General features: G+C 36.9%; 1 protein-coding gene across 1 annotated transcript; it reads left to right on the top strand.

Moving 5' to 3' along the window:
- Positions 1 to 385: 385 nt before the first annotated feature.
- Positions 386 to 22,778, top strand: rab4b (RAB4B, member RAS oncogene family). Its single transcript, XM_051862005.1, has 8 exons — positions 386 to 590; positions 7,946 to 8,026; positions 9,434 to 9,548; positions 9,637 to 9,699; positions 15,114 to 15,268; positions 15,721 to 15,816; positions 16,260 to 16,436; positions 17,955 to 22,778. Exons 1-7 carry the CDS (start codon positions 575 to 577, stop codon positions 16,373 to 16,375), a joined length of 642 nt encoding a protein of 213 aa, XP_051717965.1. The 5' UTR covers positions 386 to 574; the 3' UTR covers positions 16,376 to 16,436; positions 17,955 to 22,778.
- Positions 22,779 to 23,934: the final 1,156 nt, after the last annotated feature.

The raw sequence follows: 23,934 nt of genomic DNA, 5'->3' as shown, positions 1-23,934 counted from the left end.
TCGATAGGAAAGTCAACAGACAAAAAAAAAAAAAAAAAAGACAAAAAAGACGTGATTTCGTGGGACTCGTGTGAGTGATAACTTGTTAAAACTATTTAATATTGATGCATTTTAGATAAAGCCTATTTGTCGGATGATAATATGATAAAATGTTAAAATGTTCAGGGCACTTAATTTGCTCTGGTTAGAGTGATATAACACTACTACTGTGCTTACAATTTAAAATAATAGGCTAGCATATTTCGATATTTTCGCATCACAGCTAAAAATATTTCCATTATAAAATTAAAGTGCTTAACTTAAATGCTTCTTACTTTTTTATTTAATAATTAATTTCTTATTTATTTGACAGGTTTCATATGACAAATTTGCGTCATGACATCACTCCGGTATCGCGAGCACGTTGTGCACGCGCAGGTTTGTGGTGTAAAACAGGAAACGGTGAGAGGCGTTAGAAGCAGTTAGCCTGTTGGCTACCACCACTACACACAGAAACTAAATCCAAGCGTTTATCTGAAGAAGGGAATAAAGATTTTCGTCTGCCCGGTTTATTGGTTTCATCGGTGGGACCGACATGTCAGAGACGTACGGTAATGACAGTTCAGATGTGTTGTTGTTGGTGCTAAGAGCTAATGAGTGCTGGCGCGTGCGTGTGAGTGAGCGCGCGTGCTGTATCAACATCATCTTGAGGCAGGCGATTTCTGACTCCAAACCTTTAATATTTTTTTTTACGCAAATATTCACTACTACTTAGTATTGTCATAGTATAACCTAAGACTCACAACTGTAGTTCTGGTGGTGAGGCTGTGTGTAAATATATGTGTTTATTAGGTTAATTTCCACACTGTCAGATGGGCCTGTCAGATCAGCAGCACGCTTGACGATGTTGCACTGGTGGTAGTGATGTATAAAATAATATGTGTACGTAAATGGGTGTGTAGAGCTGATAAACTGATTAAGATCTAATAAACTGATTAGATAACTGCTGATAATCCCAACAAAACAATATATACATCTTACTATCTACTTAGAAGTGTTGTAAACGATGGTTTTTTTTTTGGAAAACCACACAAATAGTATCCTTACCAACACCTGACAGACTTCTAGAGAAATAACACGTGTCTTTGACAGTCTTAGGCTCTGTAAACAACAGTAAAGGTGAGTAGTGAGGTCCGCCGTTTTGTAGCCAATCATAAACTTTCTCTGCCTGTTAGTCTTTTAAAATGTTATAAAATGCTAAAAACGGTTTTGTTGCCTGGAATTTTCCATATTTTATCCGTTCTCAGAAAAAGGGACTATTTCATATTTGTTTACTGATTCCTTCAGTGACTTTATCGGCGGGTTACAGCACCATTAGGTGAAAGGTGAGCTCTTTTGTGTGTCACTGAATCATTCACTCAACTGATTCATTAAAAATAGAGAATAGGAGAATGAAAACAGTCTTAACCTATGTTTCTACAAATCTCATTAGCATTTTAACCACAGTCTTTTCTCTCTCTCCATTTTTGTCAACTGTTGGGCATGACTTTTATCAAGTCAACAAATGAAAGAAAAGTTTCAATAACATCCAACATTTTTATAGTTTTTTATAGTTTTTACATATTTTGAATGAGATTCACTGCCAATTTCATTTAGTCGGTCAGATCGTCTTCATTCATATACAACATTTTTGTTTGAGTAGGTTGTTCATTAACAACATGTTTAGTTCGTTTAGTTTCTTCATAAACAAGATGTTTTAAGTTCATTCAAAAATGAGTCATTGAATGGTAGTGAACAAGAATGATTTGTTCATTGAAAAGATTTGTTCAGAAATACTATAAACACTAAATTGTTTTTAATGTCAGGGTTTGCTGGCATGCCTTTGAACACTTTATAGATTGTATATTTTATCTTTAGGAGGTCAGATAGGTTTTGAAGAGCGTGTGGTTGAATGATGACTGGTGGAAGTTTGCAAAATGGCTGAAATCTCTTACAGCAGCTTAAACAGAAACTTGACATCTGTGGTTTAGGGATAGTTGGTTTCATTGCAGTGACTCTGTAAAATGTGACTTCCTTCATCAACATCATGCATCATTGCTCTGCATGAACTGTGTGTAGCTGTGTTTCAATTTTACACTCTGATAGAAAATCACTTAGCCTATTCAAACAAGCACCACTTGTCCTTGCTGTGGTTAGCATTGATTCATTGAAAAGGGGAATGTTTAATGATTTTTCTTCTTTAAATCCTAGAGTGTCACACCACTAATGCTAATTATTTGATTTTATACAAATTAGAGATGCACAGATACTAAATTTCTCTGCCAATACCATTATTCAGAATGATATCGGCCGATGCCGATACCGATAGTTTTTTTTCTTAAGGAAAAAAAATCTCTCCCAAATGTTGCAACCTATACAGGGAACCCTCTCATTTGGTACACTACAATATTAGAGGTTACAATTAACAACAGAGGTATTATATTCAGCTGTTGTTTATTTTCAGATATAATAATTACACTCAAATAAAAACTCAAATGTTTGTATAAAACTTAGTATCTCACAAGGTAGTTTTCATGGCAGATTTACACAAACATATAATTAACAGTAAATAAGCTCCTCTCTAGTGTTTTTATTATTGTTATTTTTATTATTGTATATAGTAGATAGCTAAGGAACTGAGAATGGTGGAAAACATTCTTGAGGTAAATGTGACATTGTTCACAAGCTGTTTTATTGACATCTTTCCACAGTTGAAACACAAATAAAGTGATTACATGAGACATGATGCATTCCGGTAAGTTGTACTGTATCTTTCAACATAACTTTGATGTTCATGCATGTTTTTCGAGATATAACTTGTACTGCTCCGCGCTGCTGCCTGAGCTGTGGCATTACAGCGATCTGACACGTCACTTTAAGAGCGTCAAAACGCCATTTATTGTTTGAATTTCATGAAAAAATGGACAGAATTTGAAAACTGAAACTTTAATTCTTATCAGAAAGCTTTTTGCGATTATTGGATGGGAGGTGCTACAAATAATATTTGATGTAGCCAAAAAACGCAGACCTGGCAACCCTGGCTTGAACTACGGGTGATTCATAGGGTCAAAAAGAGCCTGCTTTAACATCACTATTTTTAAACTGTTAAAGCGTTAAAATTCAACACGAGTGATTTTCTTCACACACAGTATGTATGAGTTGCAGTCTGAACACGTTTTTTCCGCACTCTTTTGATTGACAGGATATAATCGGCCCTGATCATCGGCAGTTTGTAAACAATCGGCCGATAGTGATAATAATAGCTTTTATCGGCCGATACCAATTGTTGGCCGATACAACAGTGCATCTCTAATACAAATGTTTTGCAGTACTGCTTTATATACTTTCTTAATACACATTCCTGCTCTTATTCTTATAGGAATAGTTCACCCAAAAATGGAAAAACTCTGTCATTTACTTAGCCTCATGTTGTCCCAAACCTGTATGACTTTCCTGCTTCTGTGAAACACAAAAGAAGATATTCTGAGAAATGTTTTGTCCATACAGTGTAAGTTCACCAAGCCTGTCACAACCACCTGTCACAGAAGAAACACTTTTTACGATCCACTGATCAATGGATAAAATCAAGTGTTGCCTGTTTAGATTTGTTTTGTTTTTCCCATTGTATAGATTCACTTACAAATGCATAACATAAGTAGGCCTAAAATATGTTACAAAAGCAGTTTCACGTTGACTTTTCAGTGCCCAAAACTCTGTTTTGAATAACCAAGTTATCTTACTATTATCTACTTTATGCACATTATGCAAATATTTTGTACATGGAATGATACCAGTATGAAATAGTAGTAGCCTATTTGCTGAAATGGACAGTACACAATGGATGCTCAAGTAGTCCTGCAAGGAATACTTTATCCCAGAATGCAGTGTGTTCCACATGATTTTCTATTTCCAGTGTAATGAATACACCAGAAGACTTAAAGGATTTGTTCACTTTAATATGAAAATTATTCCAAGGTTTACTCGCCCTCAAGCCATCCTAAGAGTATATGATTTTCTTCTTTCTGATGAACACAATCGGAGTTATATTAATAAATATCGTGTTGCGTCCAAGCTTTATAATGGCAGTGAACGAGTATGAGCTTAAAAAAGTGCCTCCATCCATCATAATCGTAATGTCTCTGGGGGGTTTAAAAGGCCTTCTGAAGTGACGCGATGCGTTTGTGTAAGAAAAATATCCATATTTAATAAGTTATAAAGTAAAATATCTAGCTTCTGCCAGACCGCCTTCCGTATTCAACTTACGACGAAAGCGTAATGCCTCTCACAGTTCAAAATGCTTACACTACGTCCAAATTACAAAAAAGTAAGTTGAATACGGAAGGCAGTCTGGCGGAAGCTAGATATTTTACTTTATAACTTGTTAAATATAGATATTTTTATTACACAAATGTTTCGCTTCGCTTCAGAAGGCCTTTATTAACCCCCCGGAGCCGTGTGGAGTATGTTTATGATGGATGGATGCACTTTCTTCAGCTTCATATTCGTTGGTCCCGTTCACCACCATTATAAAGCTCTGATGCGTCAGGATATTTATTAATATAACTCCGATTGTGTTCATCAGAAGGAAGAAAGTCATATACACCTAGGATGGCTTGAGGGTGAGTAAATCTTGGGGTAATTTTCATTTTAAAGTGAACTAATCCTTTAACATCTTTCTCGACATGTAGACAGGCTTATAGTGTATACTGTGCGGTATACAATAAGAGATTAATTAATATTCCATAGTGAAATGTGAATGTAGCATGTGTGGCTCCTTTAAATCACTGGTTGAAGACTTCAGTGATGTCTTTTGTCTGATAATCGACTGATGTATTTGTGCTGTAGATGATAAAATATTCATGTAGTTAATGTGGATACTAGTTTCATGTTGCAGAAATCTCCCCCTCACTCTCATCTCTTCTTTCTCTCCTCCAACCCCCCATCAATCCCCTGTGAAACTGAGTCTGCCTTATTGTACTTGGCCTACAAATCACCTTTCCATGCCAATAAAGAATGAGCATCTTGCCCTGGCACTGTAATTGATCTTCTATGGCATATTGATGTCCTTAAAATCTCCAGGGCCACACTTAATGACAATCCATTGCTCACTCAGGATACAATATGCAGAGATCTCTACTACAATACTAGTGATTTCACTGTAGCATTTATCATCAGACATAGTATGGTTTAGCTGTCCCACTGTAACCAATCAATACCCAAAGCCACTTAGGGTACGTTTACATGACAACGATGTACTAAAAACAGAGAAGTTTTTTTTTCTTTTGTACAGATGACAACGTTATCATAACTATGCCCATTCACACGGATCCGCGAAAATGAATAAAAATGCTGTATTATGCATGCCAGACAAGTAGTTGGAGACTTTGTAAAGAAAGGTTACACGTCTGCGCATATATTGCTTGGTCACCCCGAAAGTGGAAGTTCAAGTTTGGACGATTTTAATTGCTGTGCTTGTTTGCTGTGCTTGTTTGTAGGCTGCACAATATGCTGTGCATATGAATTCAATCACAGCCATGTCATGATTTTGGTTTTAATAATTATGCAACCCTACATTGTGGGGTATGATATTTCATTATTTCAACAAACTCTCTTACAGGAAGTGAAATGAGTCATTTGTTAATCAGATTATCTTCTTTGACGTAGTTTGCCTTGTAGCTGAGTATGGACTTGACAATAGTACCTTGGCCTGGATTTCTTACTAGTGATGTACTGCATCTAAACTGGCAATTCATATTTATATTGGTAAACTTGGACCTGCTTATTAGTCCTCTTTAATATTTGACATCGCTTTTCAAAACACTTTCACTTCCCTTACAGTTCATTAAAGGGAACCGATACACCTTTCACATGTCAGCCATAAACACCCAAGTAATTTCAGTCAAAAATCTGATGTTTTTTTAAGCTGCTTGTATCTGTACAGACTGGCTGTGAACATTTTGCCACCAATTGCTTTTCCATGAAGACATGCTCAAGGTCATGTTGTCAGAGTACACACACTCGCACCAGAAATAGCACCCATTAGCTGACTGTCTCTGTCTGAGTCTGGACCACTTCATTTAATATGATTTATTATGCCTAAATGTCATGTTGGAGTGATTGTGGAAGTCATTTATCCATTGAAGGTCCTTGCAGGTTTTACCTTTTTCCATTATGACAGAATATTCATGATAAATCTGTTCCAAAACCTTGCTGTCTCTCTTAACAGAATTTTAAGGCATCGTAGATGGGATCGTGTTGCGAAAACTGTGCTTGAAGGTACACGGCAGCATCTTATATTAGATAGGATACATGTACACAACCGTTCAAAAGCTTGGGGTCGGAAAGATTTTTAATGGTTTTTTTAATACAGTGAGTGTATTCGTGGAATATTATTACAATTTCAAATAATTGTTTTGAATTATTTTAATATTTTAAAATGTAATTTATTTCTGTAGCCTAATGGTAAAACTGAATTTTACTCCAGTCTTCAGTGTCACTGTAGATGCCTATGTAGATTCTTAAAAATGCAAGCAGTTATGATCATGGACATTTCCATACATCCTCCTCCTGTAACATTGAATCCAGCTGTGTCATACCCACACATGCAAATAGCTCTTTCTCTGTCCTCTTCCAACACAAAGAGCTTTTAGGACGGTGCTTGTCTCACACTGATCAGCTGCTAAACCCTGCGGCCCGCTGTGTGGGTCGGGGTCGAGACCCACTCCGACCCCACTGAACTTCTGCACCGCGCACACCCTCCGCACACATTCACCATTCATTTTAACCATTAAAAAAACGATTGAGATTTCTGAATTCTGTTTTGAGGGGCATTTTTTGCATATGTGTCACCTTGCTTAGCCCATGTTCTCATTTGAAACATTTGAAAGACGTACGCGTGTTTCTCATCACGTGGCTGTGAAACTTAAATTGGCGCCTCATTGTCATTGTGTCTTCAGCAAGGATTTGCATGCATTTCTTCGCAATTTAGTTGACATTATTTTATTGACATTGTATTGTACTGATGAATAGCCTATAAAAGCCTGTTATGTAATGTTGGATTAGAATGATATTAGAAGTAGATGAAGTGGTCAACCTGTAGTAGTGGTTTAATGGCTGATGTCAATATCTAGAGAGCAATGTCTGATATAATTGCAATACTTCTCATATAGGCTAATAATACATAATATATGAGGTCAACTGATGTGTTTTTATAGCCAATGCCATTCCAATTTCTAGAGATCAAGGTGGGTGATTATTAGTGGTAGACCGATAATAATATTCAACATTATTGATCTGACTGTACTGACGCTGTTGTATGAGGCTGAACTGAGCTGGACGATAACATCATTTTTATCTGCAGAGCTGCTTTGTAGATGAAGTGAATTTAATAATTGATGATCTTTACAACAGAACTTGATCAACGCTGAACTGACTTCAGCTGAACAACAGCCGAAATGCATCCTTTTCCTGTTATCACCATAAAGCTGCTTTGAAACAATCTGTATTGTATAAAGCGCTATATAAATAAAGGTGACTTGACCAATACATCAGCAAAAATGATTAATTGGCCAATATTTCCCCATTTTAATATACCTGTAACAGAAGTCTGGAGAGTGCAATTATAATGAATTTGTTTAAAATGCTAATGTTTTAAATCTAAAATTTAGACTTCTGTTTATCGGATGCAGATAATCTTAAGCTGGTCAAATGTTGGCCAAATATACACATTACATTTCAAGATGTTTTATATTTTCTCAAAGTATACATGCTTCAATTGGATGAACATAAGAATGAAGGAGCGATTGAATGAAGGATATCAGGATGGTCCAGTGCTCTTAGCGACATTCAAAACAGCCTTTTAAATGTTCTCAGAATGCAACAGTCATATTGATTCTCTTTTTTTTTTCTCTCTCTCTCTTGGTTTCAGATTTCCTGTTTAAGTTCCTGGTGATTGGCAGCGCTGGGACTGGGAAATCATGCCTACTTCACCAGTTCATAGAGAACAAGTGTAAGCCCATATTAATGTCTCACTCTTACAAAGACTTGAATTAAAACATGACCTTTAATTCTCAAAGCATTCAACAGAGAGAATGGGGCCCTTGAATGTTAATTCTTTGGGAAACCGGAGTAGGTTTACATGCTTTTGAAACGTGGGCATGTTAAGTAATGAATGGAAATCATGTTGTCAGTAAGCTTTAAAAATCCAATGCCAATCTTAATTTACAGAGAAAATGAAGAAAAGAGGCTTCATTGCTGGAAATTATGTCTTTGACATTGAATGGATTATGAATGACCCTGCTTTTTAAGTTGTTTTCCAAGATAGAAACCAGTTATAATATGAAAATTGAATATGCATTGACTTATAAAAGTGAATGAACATATCCTCTATATGAATATGAGGGGGCGAATATGAAAGGCTGAGCGGCAGCGGGCTAGAGTAAAATAACATGCCTACAAGGTGTGTATAATTAAAATACTTTATTAAATAAGTCCTGATTGATTGGCACTAACAGTAGCTATTGCTCTTCTGCACTCTTCCTGAACCTCTAACCTTCATTAAAGCGCTGGTGAAGGGTTGCCAGATATTACAAAAAACCTAAACAAGCCCCTTAAAACATAATATAGCAAAACTAGCAGGGGAACGAATATAAACAATATAGCTAGTAAAGTTAAAAGGCAGGAAATGTAATTTATTATGAATATAACAGTGCAATATAACGTGTTGACGTATTATAAACTGAGGATGAGATTGAAAAATAATTCAACAAGACTTGAATGTGAGTTGTATTTAATATCAATTGAGGGCACAGGATTTCTTATGCGGGGGGAGGGGCAAGAATCGATTTTTGAATCAAATCGTGACCCGAAGAATCGATATGAATCAAATCGTGAGATTCCAAAAGATTCCCACCCCTACTATTCATGTGCTTCGATCGAGTCCTCAACACACCCAAGTATTTTTTCACAGATGCACGCAGTAGTTTCAGTTGCAAATGCCACCGAAAATGTTCGCTCTGCCATTCTAAAAAATACACAACAGCGAATTTATTTTTATGACATAATTACAGTCTAATTACTGATTATGAGAACAGCTTATTTCAGCATGGATTGTTTTGTGAACACAATGTAAAACAGGCTTTTCAAAGAGGTTGTTATTGAAGGATGGGGGCGGTTGACCTATATTTGATCTGACTGCAAACCCACAGCCTGTGAGTAAGAGCAGGAAAGTGCTGTATCTTATTTCACATGTGTAGAGGACATTTACGTTTAAGTCTTAAAGGCACAGCAGCAAAAACAATGCATTTCTCTGAGTAGATGGTCATGAAAAAAATAAATTCTGGTACAAAAAATGGCTGTATGAAATGACCTCTGTAAGCAGTCAGATCTGTTTCTAACCGAGCATCTTCTGTCACAGTCAAACAGGACTCCAACCACACCATTGGCGTTGAGTTTGGCTCCAGGGTTGTCAATGTTGGCGGCAAAACAGTCAAACTGCAGATCTGGGACACGGCTGGGCAGGAGCGCTTCAGGTACTTGACTGTGATTGGTTTGTTAGGATATCCTTACTGCTGTATGCTGACTGATTGGTGGACGTCATTCACTGCTTGTGTCTTACAGGTCAGTTACCCGTAGTTACTACCGTGGAGCAGCGGGGGCTCTTCTCGTTTATGACATCACAAGGTAAGGCTGTCGCAGCGGGGTCACTCGAAGACACATTTTGTAGTGGAATGAAATGAATCTTTTTAGCTGTACACTCAAAAAAATGATACGTTGGATTTACTTAATTTTTTTATGTCAACAGGTTCCAAGTAATTTGGTTATGTTGCATTTAATTAAAATTATTTATTTCAGTTAACTTAAATTTATTACATAAGGTTAACTCAATGCCATTTAGTTGAATCAGGTTAACATTCTTAATTTTGTCCAGAACCATTAAGTTTAATTATCCTAAAATGAATATCAAACAGAAATGAAAACAAGTAATTCAGTTTAATTGATTAGTTTATTTAGTGAATGTGTTCAGGAATAATTTTCACAACTTTTACAAAATCTTTACTAAACCTAAACTAATCTTGACAAACTATATATCATTTGAAAGCTTAGAATCTCTAGTTTTCATATTTGAAAACTGATTTTCAAAATAAATTACAGAGGAGCAGTAATTTATCAATTTGTAACAAGCATATTTTCATACTCATAAGCCTTTATTTTGAAATAGCGATGAACATGAAAAATCATTAAAGATTGGTTGAAACATGTTTGTTTTCATGCCAAGAGTTCAAAAGATAACATCCATTCAATTTTTTTTGAGAAAAAAAGGTCTGAAAAAATTCTTACTGAAAGCTCATTTTTTGAGATATCAACCTGAAATTTGGAACACAACTTGTTCAGATTTTTGGCTTTGATTTCCTTGCAATAAAACTTGTTTTGTAAAATATATATTTTATATAAAATATAAAATATTATAATTTTACATTTTCATAAACTTCTGTAACTTTTTTTCTGTTTTACTTACATAAGTTATTTCACTTCTACGATAATCTGCGTGCGAAATTTCTTCTTTAAAACAAGACCAGCCTTATGTCTATACTCCAAAGTATTCTTAAATTACAACCATTTAAGTTTGGATAGTGCATTTTCTTGTCTAAAAAAAAAGTGGGGGTGACAGTTAACAGGTTAAACACTTATAATGATCATGTTAGTTGATCTATAATGAGCGATGGGCAGCGGCATGTTAGTTTGCGGATCTGTCGTTCATGAGAGCATCACAACACATACGTGTTGTGTTCAGACTCGCGCGTCAACAACGCACATGCACGAGTGTTCACGAGTACATCACGATGTATGCGTTTCATGTTCACACGTTAGCTGGCGTTACGGGAACACGCTTTAAATAATATTATTTTGTAAATAAAGTGGTAAACTTGTGTCGCTTCATAAAATTGAGGTTAAACCACTTGAGTCACATGGAGTGCTTTAATGATGTCTTTACTACCTTTCTGGACCTTGAAAGTGGTAGTTGCGTTGGATCTCTATGGAGGGACAGAAACCTCTTGGATTTCATTTAAAATATCTTAATTTGTGTTCTGAAGATGAACGAAGGTCTTATGGGTGTGGAACGACACGGGTGAGTAATTAAAGGGTTAGTTCACCCAAAAATGAAAATTCTGTCATTTATTACTCACCCTCATGCCGTTCCACACCCATAAGACCTTTGTTAATCTTTGGAACACAAATTAAGATATTTTTGTTGAAATCCGATGGCTCAGTGAGGCCTCCATAGCCAGCAATGACATTTCCTCTCTCAAGATCCATTAATGTACTAAAAACATATTTAAATCAGTTCATGTGAGTACAGTGGTTCAATATTAATGTTATAAAGTGACGAGAATGTTTTTGGTGCGCCAAAAAAAACAAAATAATGACTTTTATAGTGATGGCCGATTTCAAAATGCTGCTTCAGGGAGCTTCGGAGCGTTATGAATCTTTTGTGTCGAATCATGATTCGGATCGCGTGTCAAACCGCCAAACTGCTGAAATCACGTGACTTTGACGCTCTGAACCGCTGATTCATAACGCTCCGAAGCTTCCTGAAGCAGTATTTTGAAATCGGCCATCACTATATAAGTCGTTATTTTGTTTTTGTTTTTTGTGGGGAAAATGGGGAAAAAATTAAACCAGAAACCTAATTTCTAAAAACAGAGGCAGACAGAGAAAATGACTCTGGCGTTGTATTGGATCATCTCCAGGTTGCCATGCAGCTGTCATAATAATAGAGACAAAGACAATGGAGTAATAAAGACTGACAGCACTGTGATAAAATGTCATCTTCTGGTGAGCGGCAACCCTGAGTCCATTTGACGGAGTGTGAGCACAGTGAGAGAGAGATGAACACAGTGATGGATTGTGTGTTTGATGAGGGTCATCCTTCAGCACTGAACTGCCATCACTGCAGCTGCAGACCGGAGACACTTTCACTGCGTTACACTGAAACACATTTAATATGCTCCCTTTCGCTCGTTGCTGTGGCCACAGGCTAATGGTTGCCCTGGAGACCAGTGACTCAAACAAAACTAGATTCCCTGAAGGCGTGACGAACGCGCAGTGAAGAAATGTGAAGGGCATTATGAGTCGTGTATTGTCTCGTCGTTTCATAAAGCACTCAAAGGTCATCACAGACATTGACTTCTGAGAAGTGGAGTTAACAGTAAAGTATGTTAAATGTTCGCTGTTATTCACTCACAAAGGCAGTTTCTGTGGGACTGATTATAAATGGTAGAACGCAGGGTAAATATTGGGTTAGCAACTGACCTGGCCATTCTCTGTCAACATACTTCCTGGTATCATTCTGCTCAGTTTATCTCTACAGGTTATAAATATTTGTGCTCATAATTGTTGTTAACTTGCTCAATTCTGAAACCACTTTCCTTTTCATTCGACTAAGCTGCACATGCTATTGGTTAATGTTCAAGCATTGTTTTAGGCTACTATTGGTGCTCGGCTCGGTTCGGCTTGCTTTACTTTCGGTTTGCTTTTCCATTGCAGTACCGCTTCAAAGTGGGTGGGATTATAGACTGATACGCCGCCTTTACTGTCATGGATCCGCTCCTTGTCTACTAACGAGTCTGTCTGTCCTCGTTTACTGACCATGATACAGCCATTTCTTTTTTCAAGTTGCGTGCGACGGTTGTTTAAAGTAAGTTGTTTCAAATAAGATGAACAAATGATACTGCGGTGGCTGTTACTGACTATTTAAATCTAGTAGGTTCGGTGTCTTGTGTTTCAAATCCAATGACGCTGGTAGTGACGATTCTCTCTGACCAATCAGTGATCTGCAGTGTTCACACGTCACATTTAGTATTGGTATGGCACGCTTGGAACCTCAACCGAGGTGGTACTATTTAAGCAAGCTGTACCGTTCTGTACCGAGCTGTCCCATGCAGTGGAAAAGCGACAAAAAGTGAGCCGAACCAAGCCTTACCGAACAGTACCATGGAGTGGAAAAGCATCATAAATTAGGTAATAGTTAATTTCTGAAATGTTGCCAGTGGTTATCAGTAACTTAATGCCTGGCAATGTAATAGGGATTATGGCAATAATAGCAAATAACAACAGGTTTGAAAGCATGAATACTCACCAAGACCGGCATTTTGACATTATTTGTCTTTAATTGACTGTTTAAGTGCAATAAGCAGTGAAAAAGAACTTAGTTCTGAGAGGCGGCTTTATGCGCACGCTCTTGTGTAAGCACAAAATCTGTGGGAATGAGTAAAATTATGTGCAATATGCACAATCCCATGCCGAAATTCAAGCCCTGTAACACTAACAATATTCATCCAGAGCAAATGAATCAAGTGAGTGAGGGAAGGCGGGTATTTTGACAATGCTACATTGCACTTTGTTTATTATTTCAGATGCCTTTTTATAAGACTACAATTGAAAAATGTAGCCTATATATTGTATATAAAATTCAACCCACCAAAGTGGCTAGTAGGAGTGACTGCATTACACATCACTGTGAAATTTACAAGCTGGAAATTATACAGCTGTTAAGTAGTTCCTCAACACATTTTTTTATTGATGCTTTCAAGACTAATTTTTGTGACTTGTGATATTTTTGTTGGTTGGCTATCTTTGTTGCAAATCAGCAGAATTTGCAACAGCAGTGCTGAATAACTTGAATTAGGTAACAAATTATTAAATAATATGAATCATACAACTACTGTAAGTAAATCCAACCTACCTTACCCAGATATATACAGTACACTCATAAAACGGTATGTACTATATAGAAAATGACTTGTCAAAAAGTACACCGTTATTGCCCAGAGATGTATTAAAAGTTAGGGTTGCACTTTATTTTACAGTACGTGCACATGTAATTACCTAAGAAAATACTGGGTAATATAAGGCAACTACATGGGTTAAGGTTAGGTTTAGGGGTAGGTTCAGGGGTTAGTTATTACCCAGTTATTACAACTACTATAATAAGTACATAGTATGTACTTGGGGAACAGGACTGTAAAATAAAGTGCTACCAAAGTTAGATATTTATAGTACATGCTACTTTACCTGCATACATACAGTATACACACTTAAAGGATTAATTCACTTTAAAATGAAAATGACCTCAAGCTTTACTCACCCTCAAGCCATCCTAGGAGTATATGACTTTCTTCTTTCTGATGAACACAATCGGAGTTATATTAACAAATCCAAGCTTTATAATGGCAGTGAACGGGGGCAACGATGTCGCGTCAGTTAAGCTTTTTTCATAAGTTGAATACTGAAGTTGTAGGATGTAGCATAAGCGTTTTGAACTACGAGAGGCGTTAAACTTTCTTCGTAAGTTGAATACGGAAGGCGGTCTGGCGGAAGCTAGATATTTTATTTTTTAAACTTGTTAAATATGGATCTTACACAATATTGTTAAATATTTTCTTACACAAATGCATCGCTTCGCTTCAGAAGACCTTTATTTACCCCCTGGAGCCATATTGATGTCTTTTATGATGGATGGATGCATTTTCTTGAGCTTCAAACTCGTTGCCCCTGTTCACCACCATTATAAAGCTTGGACGCATCAGGATATTTATTAATATAACTCCGATTGTGTTCATCAGAAAGAAGAAAGTCATATACTCCTAGGATGGCTTGAGAGTGAGTAAAGCTTGGGGTAATTTTCATTTTAAAGAGAACTAATCCTTTAAAGCAATATATAAAGAAATCTCGGCTGTGCTTTATATTGTGGCAAAAATGTAACTATTTTATCGCCCAGTGCTTTATGTAAATGCAAGTATACATAAAGGATATGCAAGGATATGAAAGTATGTTCAACTATATCCAGTATACTAGTGTAAGGCAATATATGCTATATAGCATATCTCAACTGCCTGATTGCTTGTATCATCGCAAAATCTAAACTATATTATCTCCTTAGCTCTGATCTGCTAAATGAGACTGTAAGGCCTGAAGATATTAAGACGTTCTAAACATTAACATCATGATTTATTGTAAAGCTGCTTTGACATTGTGTATCATAAAAAGCACTACATTTTTTGACAAATTTGACTTTGTCTTTATCTGTCTTTTAGTCGAGAGACCTACAATGCTCTGACTAACTGGCTGACGGACGCACGGACGCTGGCCAGCCCCAACATCGTCATCATCCTCTGCGGGAATAAGAAGGATCTGGATGCGGACCGTGAGGTCACCTTCCTAGAGGCGTCTCGTTTTGCCCAGGAGAATGGTTAGAGCTGCTCTTCATGCATACCTATTTTGTAACTGGGGTCCAAATGTATTAATATTTCTTTGCCTGTTTGTGCCTCACAGTGTGACTCATCAATTTTCACTAGCTTCTGGCACCTGTTTGTCATGTATCTAGAGAGATCTTTTTGTATTCATAATTGTCCAAACAGATGTGTGCCGCTGCAGAGAGCGTGCTTCTCTGTCGAACAGCAGGATTTTTATGAGCGGCTCATTTGCAAGCCCTTATGTATTGGTCACAGGAGTGCTGTAGAGATGGATAAAGACCATAAGTTTGTTGCTGATGATGCTGTTTACACTAAAGCACCCTCATAAAATTGATGCTTAGCAAGCCTGGTAACAGGTGTCCAAATGGACCTTTATAACACTAAAGCTTTTGCAGCATGATCAGATGTTTGATTATGACGTGTTCGCCTGACTGTGTCCTCCTCCCAGAGCTGATGTTTTTGGAGACGAGTGCTTTAACCGGGGAGAACGTAGAGGAAGCCTTTCTCAAATGTGCTCGCACCATCCTCAACAAGATTGAGTCAGGTAAGAGTTAAATGTGCTATTAATTTACTGCTTTCTGATAGACGGAGCCTAAATGCTTTTGTAAAGCTTCAGTAAAGTCATAGTGAAAGAAATAGTTTAACTCTGTAAAGCCTGTCATAGTCATAATATTTACAAAAATGTGTGTTAAAAACGTGTGGTTTTTTTTGTTGTTGTTGAGTATCATATTTGATACGTCAGGCTCTTATGGCTCATGTGGTACACAGCCATGGCCAAAAATATTAGCAGTGACAAATGTGGGTGGTTTTAGAATTATATTTAAAGGCCTTAAAAATAGTTTAAGGATCAGATTACATAAGTCATGTAGTAGCTAATGTACAACAGGTTTTTCAACAAAGTTTTGATCAAGTTTATAATTTAGAGTCCTCAGAAATTTGTTTGTGTTTGGCTTTATAGGGTTAAATGTTGTGTTTGTGCCCATACAGGTGAGTTGGACCCGGAGCGGATGGGTTCGGGGATCCAGTATGGCGACGCGTCCCTGCGGCAGCTCAGACAGCCCCGGGGCTCTGCTGCACAGACCAAGCAGCAGTGTAACTGTTAGGGGCCTGGACACCCTGACCGCTACCTGTCATCAGACCGTACACACACAACCTCCCCCTCAGGTCAGCTCAGTGCTTTCATATGAATATTAGTGTTAATTTTTATGACAGATTACCACAAAAACTAATTTTGACATGTTGTGACATAGAGTAATCATATGTACAGCAATGCAGTTAAAATAGAAGTCTATAGAGCTATACATTACACCAGGATAAATGTTAAAATGCACACTGTTATGAAAGTATTATTACAAGATTTAAACATTGTACGTATATGTTCAAGTTCATCCACCTTAGACAGCAGACTTGCAGTTAAAAAGGACTATAATATAACTACTGTATTTATTATAATACCACGAACGCTATAATATGCTTTTTTTGAAAGTCTCTTTTTCTCACCAAGGCTGCATTTATTTAATAAAAATACAGCAAAAACAGTAATATTGTGAAATATTATTACAGTTTGATTCCACGTCAAATTGACGTCATTTTCCATCATGAAAAATTTTCCGCCATTTTGAATTTTTTTAAAAAAAACCCTACTTTTTCGAAGTCCTCCTAGGCTGTTGCTTTATCATCTTCATTAGATCATCCAGATCATCTTCAGACCATGCCGACAAAAAGTTATGGAATTCAAGCTGATTTGTCAAACCGTTTTCGACAAACACGCAAATGAATTTTACGTAGCGCTTGCGAAAATAGATGTAAGGCTATATCTCCGCAATGCTTTGTCATATTCAGATCAAACTTGGTACGTGTTATCACAAGCATGACCTGAGGCTACATGCACCGTTTTATCGCAGCACCACCTACTGGTCCGGAGATACGAAAAATGGCTATTTTTGCTTATAACTTCTGAACGGTTTGCCCAAAAATCATATATAAATCAAAATCAAAATTTGACTCGTTAGATTTGGGGCATGCCGAGTTAATTGATATCAAATTTTTCCATATCAGCCATTTTGGGCATCGGCCATTTTGAATTTTGTAGTAAAATACCGTATTTTATGAACGCATTAGTGTATTGTTATGAAACTCTGTATGGGTCACAGGCCGATTCGATTTTTTTCGGCCAATTCAACATGTTGAATCAGCGTCGGAGCTCGTTGGTCAGTCGGGCCATCTGATCATTCTGATTGGCTGTTCAGCTACTGCCACCTGCTGGTACGGAAAGGCATTTCTTCTTACACAGGTGCAAAACGGTCGGCTACTTGGCCGTCGGGTGTCGAGCGTCGGTTTGGTGTGTCAGGGCAACTTTGCACTCAGACACTGCCAACGTGAGCCAACCCCGCAGTCTGCTTTCATCGGCACTAGTTCGTCTGTGTCGGCTTGGTGTGTTCCGGGCTTTAGATTGCTGAATCCTTGCCGAGTCCAATGATACCAAACATATTTTGTAATTTCATAAATTTCTTTACTATTTTTAATCAATTTAATGTGTCCTTGCTAAAAAATATATAATATTTAATTCAAGTTACAGTCTGGGGTAATTGACCATACACCACTAGAGTTTAAGTTCTGTTAAAATGTAATAATCAGTGTGGATTGTACTGTTTTTAAACATTGATCAACTCTTTCTTTCAGCTCCGGGTGTCTCTGGGTATGTACGCCCCCCTCTCCCAAACGTGACCCTTCCACACCCAGACACATCTGGATCTTTCTTATTAAGTCCATCTGCAACCTTTGACCTCTGACCTCAGAAAGCTGTTCACCTAGGACAGATCTCCCTGGCTGCTTTGCTGGGAAACCCCTAGCGAGGGCCACGGGCAGTAGAGGTGAATCCAACCTGACTGAGAGACTGTGCGTGTGTGTGTGTTTAACTTCTCCTGTGATTCTTACACACACTTCCTTCTTGTAAAGTCAACAGCCATCATCTAGACTTCACTAGACTGGGATAAACCATTCAACAACAGCAGTAACATTCCTAGGTCTTAAACTAGATATTGCTGAATCATTTTATACATTGTGACATATCAGACCTTTGTTGGATTGGTTGTCCCCTTTTTGATTTTGTTTCAAAGTTACCAAAAATGACCATATGATTGGTCCATGCATGTTATCTGGTCTATTAGCACAGGCTGCATTTTTACCTGCTTAAAAATGAAGATTTCTATAATCATTTAGAGCCAAATATTGGTCTTCTGTGAGAAAGTAAAGCTCATAAAACCCTTTATGCACTCTGTTGCATTGGCCATGCATTTAAAGAGCTCTGAAAGCACAAAGAAGGTGAAGCGGGAAAAAAAACATCTGTTCAGATCTTGTAATTCACTATCTGGCGCATATCAGATGTTTACCGCCACCCCGCTCTGGCTTGGGTTAGAGGTTATCCTCTAAACTTAACCTCACTGGTCATTTGCACGGGTCGCTAATGGCTAAATCATTTACTGAAATTTAGGACATCAACTCAATTGGGGGTTTTAACATTTCTTTAAAAGTTTATTGTCCAAAAATTATATACAAAAATCAATCATTAAATTGGAGTCTGTATAGGTGAATCTCTCAAAAACTTGTCATCATTCACCCTGAAGCCAAAAGGAAAAAAAATGAGAAATTTTATGTTTCCTAAAGAAAATAAATGTTACTTCAGGACAATTAAGATTTTTTGGAATTTTGACTTTTTCAAAAAAAATGTTTTATTTTTTTTGGTGACAAGCACATTTTCTCCCAAAAGTTTCATTATTATAATGTGAAAAAGTATATTATTAAATTATACAATAAATTATGCTGATTTTAAACCTGAAAAAAAGATTTTTATTACTGGATTAAAGTAATGTGAATATAATTTTTAATGGTTACTTTTCAGATAAAAATGTCACAATGCCAAAAAAACAAAACAAAAATCATAATAGCAAAATCTAATTTCTTATTTTTTTCCTTGTGATTTTTGGGGTGAAACTGCACCCAGACATTTCTTTGAGAGATTCAACCCTTTACTGTTCTGCTAGAGTTGTGTAAAAACTGAAACAAGGTATATTGTAAGACTGCAACATAATTCATCTTACACTTGAGCTAGTGTACATATTTTGGGTTCGCTGTTTGCTCTGGTTACCCATGACAGGGAGATCTAGAGGTGATGACCGGCACGGTGCCCCGTTCCCTCAGTGACATTATCATTATGCACCATAGACAGACCTGTTTTGATCTGTGTTTTAAAAACTGTCTATGTGATATGTGTTTTTTCTTTCTTTCTTTTTTTTTTCCCTCTGCAAGTGCACTTTTTTTGACTGTTTATATACTGTACCTATAGAATTGTAAAATTTATAGTAATTTAATGATATTAAATGAGAGAATATTGTTTGAGGAGTGATCATTCCTTACTAAAAAACAACTGAGGCAAGTCCGACACCATTTCAGCAGGAAGTGGTCACCTTGCTGTGGACAAGAACATGCTGTTAGTCGTAAATGTGGGGTGGGTCATCGCCACATGTCTTCTAGTACAAGCACAGCCTTAACTGACTAACCACATGATTGTTCTCCATGATTCAAGAGGCGCGTTTCATCATGGCTGCCTCATGCTCTCATAATCAGGCTCTTTAAAATGCACTTATACTGTTACGTCCATTTTTTATTTTGGTCGACTGTGATCACTTTTACCAAATGTTTTGTCTGATTTAAACCACTTATATTCAACAAAGAGTTACAGAAATTTACTTTGATTCAGTTCATAAAAAGTGGAAGTTTATGCAGTTACAATGGAAGTCTATTTTCTGCGATAATCAACAGCATGTCATTGATGCTGTCCATTGAGCTCAACGTATTTGACCTGGAATATTCCTTTTAATATGGCGCCGATATTAGTGAGTTTCAAACTGTTTCCTTAAATTTGCATGCTTTGTATGGTCCCACTGAAATGTAGTACATGGTGTTAAGAAGGGGCGATCACAATTACTAATTTTGCGGGCAAAATCCAGCCTTTGTCATTGGAATCCATGCGATCTGGAGTTTCATTTATGGGCGAAAAAGTTCCTCACGTTCAAGCTTGCCGCATTGACCAGCAGAAATCTGCTTGGTTTGAAAGTGACTTCTATGTGAGCTGTGCTTTAAAAATCCTTTGTTTCCATCCAAACGTGAAGCGAATCTTTTCAAAGTTTGCAGAAAAACATGAATGCGAATTAGGTGCGTTTCCATCAAGTTGTTTGAGCGGATGACGGTGGTATTGGTAACCTTGTAGCCAACAGTAATTAAAACACTGTGACGGAGCGTTCGTGAAGAGTTCGCCTAAACACTTATGAATAAACGAAAGCCGTCTGAACTCTTCTCAACTTTATTAAGCATCACACATGTGAGAGGACAAGCCCGACAAGCCCATGACACACCAGTACAAAAGTGCGCGTGACGAGGGGAAAATGCATTGCACACACACACACAAATATAACGAGCGCCAGTACATCCAGAATTAATGCATCATAACAGAATCGTCTACAACACCATCCGCGGAAACGGCCAATTACGATTAGTCACGTGGGTTTAATGTTCGCTGTGTTCGTTACTCTTCAAAAACCACTTCAAGCGAGCGCAAATTAAGGGATTTTTATTCGATATTTGCCGTTTCCATCAGTCATTTCTGATGCAATACTTCAGAATGCGCATAAAAACAGGGTGATGGAAACAGCTTCTGTTCACAATTTCGCAACTTGTTCAAATCGATTTTTAACTGCAAAATTTTGCTAATGTGACACACATTTAAGCACCTTTCTGTGGGTCAATGCGGCAAATATTTTTAACCAAAATGAATGAGCAAAATCTGCATGGCAAACTTTTTCGCCCTCACATGAAACTCCCGATAGTGCGGATTCTTATTAAAATGACTGGATTTTGCCAGAGAAAACAAATGTAAACGTGATTACGGTGTGGTCACATTTACTATTGTTCAGCAAATTTTTGCAAGCAAAATCCAGTTATTTCAGTAGGAATCCATGCGACAGGGAATTTTGTGTCATGGTGAAAGATTTCCACATGCAGATTTCACATCGATCATGTGAATTCACCTTATTGACCAACAGAACGCTGCTTGGTTTGAAAGACAATGGACCTATTTTTAAAGCTGCAGTCCGTAAAATTTTTTTTTTTGGTGTGTTCAAAATTTACATACTGAGTGAGCACATCATAAATCCATTTTCCAGACCGTGTTTTTGTGTTATCCTGAATCACTACGGTACACCTATTATAAGCGTTTATATTTGGACTATTTTAGACCGGTCGGGTCGGCACCGCTGTGGAGTAACACAGTACCTGAGTGACTCGTCATAGACATAAACAGAGAGAAGTAGCTCCGGCTACAATGTTCATCCGCAAGACACATGCAGTTTTGTTTATTAACTGCTAGAGTGCCAAAAGACAGACTGCAGCTTTAACTGCAAAATTTTGCTAATGTGACACGCCTTTAAGCAGCTTTCTGTGGGACAATGTGGCAGTTTTTTTTTTTTTTTTTTTTTGACCAAATTGAACGAGCAAAATCTGTGGTGAAATTTCTCGCCTTCACAAGAAACTCCTGCCGATTCTTTTGAAATTTTGTCAAGCAAATGTAAATGTGATTTAAGGTATGGTCACGTTTGGCAAATTTTTGCATGCAAAATCCATTCATTTCAGGTAATTTTGTGTAGGGCCGTAAGATTTCCCCATGCTCAAATTGATCATGTGAATTCATCTTGTTGACCAACAGAAAGCTGCTTGGTTTGAAAGTGACTTCTGTGTGAGCTGTGCTTTATACTTCTCTACACTATTCGCAATTTCGCAACATTTTCAAATCGATCACGCAAATTCGCTGCGTCGGCCGACAGAAAGCAGCTTGGTTTGAAAGACAATGGACCTATTTGTGAGACTCCACGTCTTTCTGTTGGTCAATGCGGCAAATTTGTTTGACCAAATTGAATTTTTTGCCCTCACACGAAACTCCCGATAGTGCGGATTCCTATTAAAATGACTGGATTTTGGCAGAGAAATTTTGCCAAGCAAAATCCTGTCATTTCAATTTTGTTTCCCTCTGCAGGTTCAAATCAATGTGAATTCGTCTTATTGACCAACAGAAAGCTGGTTTAAAAGTGACTTCTGTTCGAGCTGTGCTTCACACATCGCTAGACAAAGGACCTTTTTGCCCGCAAAATTTTGCTGATGTGATGCGCCTGTAGAACAACATTGTCTGAGCCAGATAATATCCGATGGCTTATGTAGTGCAATTTGGTAGCATTTCATAACCAAATATCATTATTGAGTGCATTTGAAGAGTAGTTCAAAAAGTACTGCATACCAGTTGTTGCTTAGTAACCAGTGTGATTTGTTCATTCATAAATACTGTATATCTGGATCATCTATGCTGTAAATAAGATTGAATTTGTCTATCAGAGTGTTCAGGGGGAGGGGTGCTTGTTGGTTTTAAAGATTATAATTAAAGTCTGCTTGTTTTTTTTATGTTGTGCGATAAGTCTTTTTTTTCTGTTGTCTGTTTTGTGTGGCAGTGTGTGACAATGAGCAAGTTGCTGTTTGCATTTTTTGTTCAACAAATGCTCTTTATTCAAAGTTATCTCTATTTTAAAGTGACAGATGGATAAAACGTGAGATTCATAGGGAAATAAAATACTTTCAACCTGATCTTGTAAGAAAATGTAAGCATTTTATGAGGTGGCGATTTCATTTGAATTCATACAGTGTGATTCGTACCACCACTAAACCTAACCGTCAGTAATGTGTAAGCAGATTATATGAATGAGATTGTACAAATTCAGAAGAATTAACCACCATTTCAAATAGTTACGAATTGCCTTAAGTGTGCACTTTTAAAAGAAAAGATTCTATATAGAACCCTAAATGGTTAATTCAGGTGTTTAGGGGTTCTCATCGTGGGACCATTTTATGGACTTAGTTTCAATTTAATTTTAATTCATTTTTATATTTCATTTTAATAAAATTTTATGAATTAGGCAGCTCGTAAACATACTTTATCACTGAAAAAAATCTGAAATAACCCATTAAACTTGAAAGTATTGTGCAATCATTTAAAACATCCTTTGTGTAGAACCTTTTTGGAATAAAAGGTTCTTGGAGAATTGCTAGGGATCTATATAGAACCTTCTTTTCTAAGAGTGTGTTGAATACTCCATTTTTGGTTTAGAGCATAAAAAGCATAAAAATTACATTCTTTGGACGTTCACTATATATGTATATATATTTGAACTTTTATGTTCTTGAGCTCCCCAATATTAAATGTAATAAATTAGTACAATATATATTTTATTGAAATATTTTTATCATTTAAATTTGAATAGATTTTTTTTTTTAAATCTGTTACATATCCAAGTCAGTAGCCCTATTAAAATAATCAGTTTTCTCATGATTATTTTATTCTTGATTTATCTTGTTTTTCTTTTTTTTAAATGTTAACATTTATTCCTAAGGTGCATCTGTTTCCTCTTTTAAGGAATGAAAACAATTAAATAATTTGACTACAGTAATTGCAAAAAGTCCCATGATCTTGTGCATAAATCTTCCATTATAGAAATCACACAGAACTAAATTAAACAATTAACTGTGTTAAATGTCAAAACATTCAAAGTTAACACATTATTTA

Source organism: Ctenopharyngodon idella, chromosome 15 (genome assembly GCF_019924925.1).
Source record: "Ctenopharyngodon idella isolate HZGC_01 chromosome 15, HZGC01, whole genome shotgun sequence".
Taxonomy (NCBI): Eukaryota; Metazoa; Chordata; class Actinopteri; order Cypriniformes; family Xenocyprididae; genus Ctenopharyngodon; species Ctenopharyngodon idella.
Note: the sequence above shows the minus strand (reverse complement) of the source record. Positions and strands in the feature narration are given on the sequence as shown.

Excerpts from the sequence above, each read along its gene's own strand:
- rab4b (XM_051862005.1), top strand. Across the intron at positions 8,027-9,433 it reads CCAGTTCATAGAGAACAAGT|TCAAACAGGACTCCAACCAC; the intron begins GTAAGCCCATAT and ends CTTCTGTCACAG. Across the intron at positions 15,817-16,259 it reads CCTCAACAAGATTGAGTCAG|GTGAGTTGGACCCGGAGCGG; the intron begins GTAAGAGTTAAA and ends GTGCCCATACAG.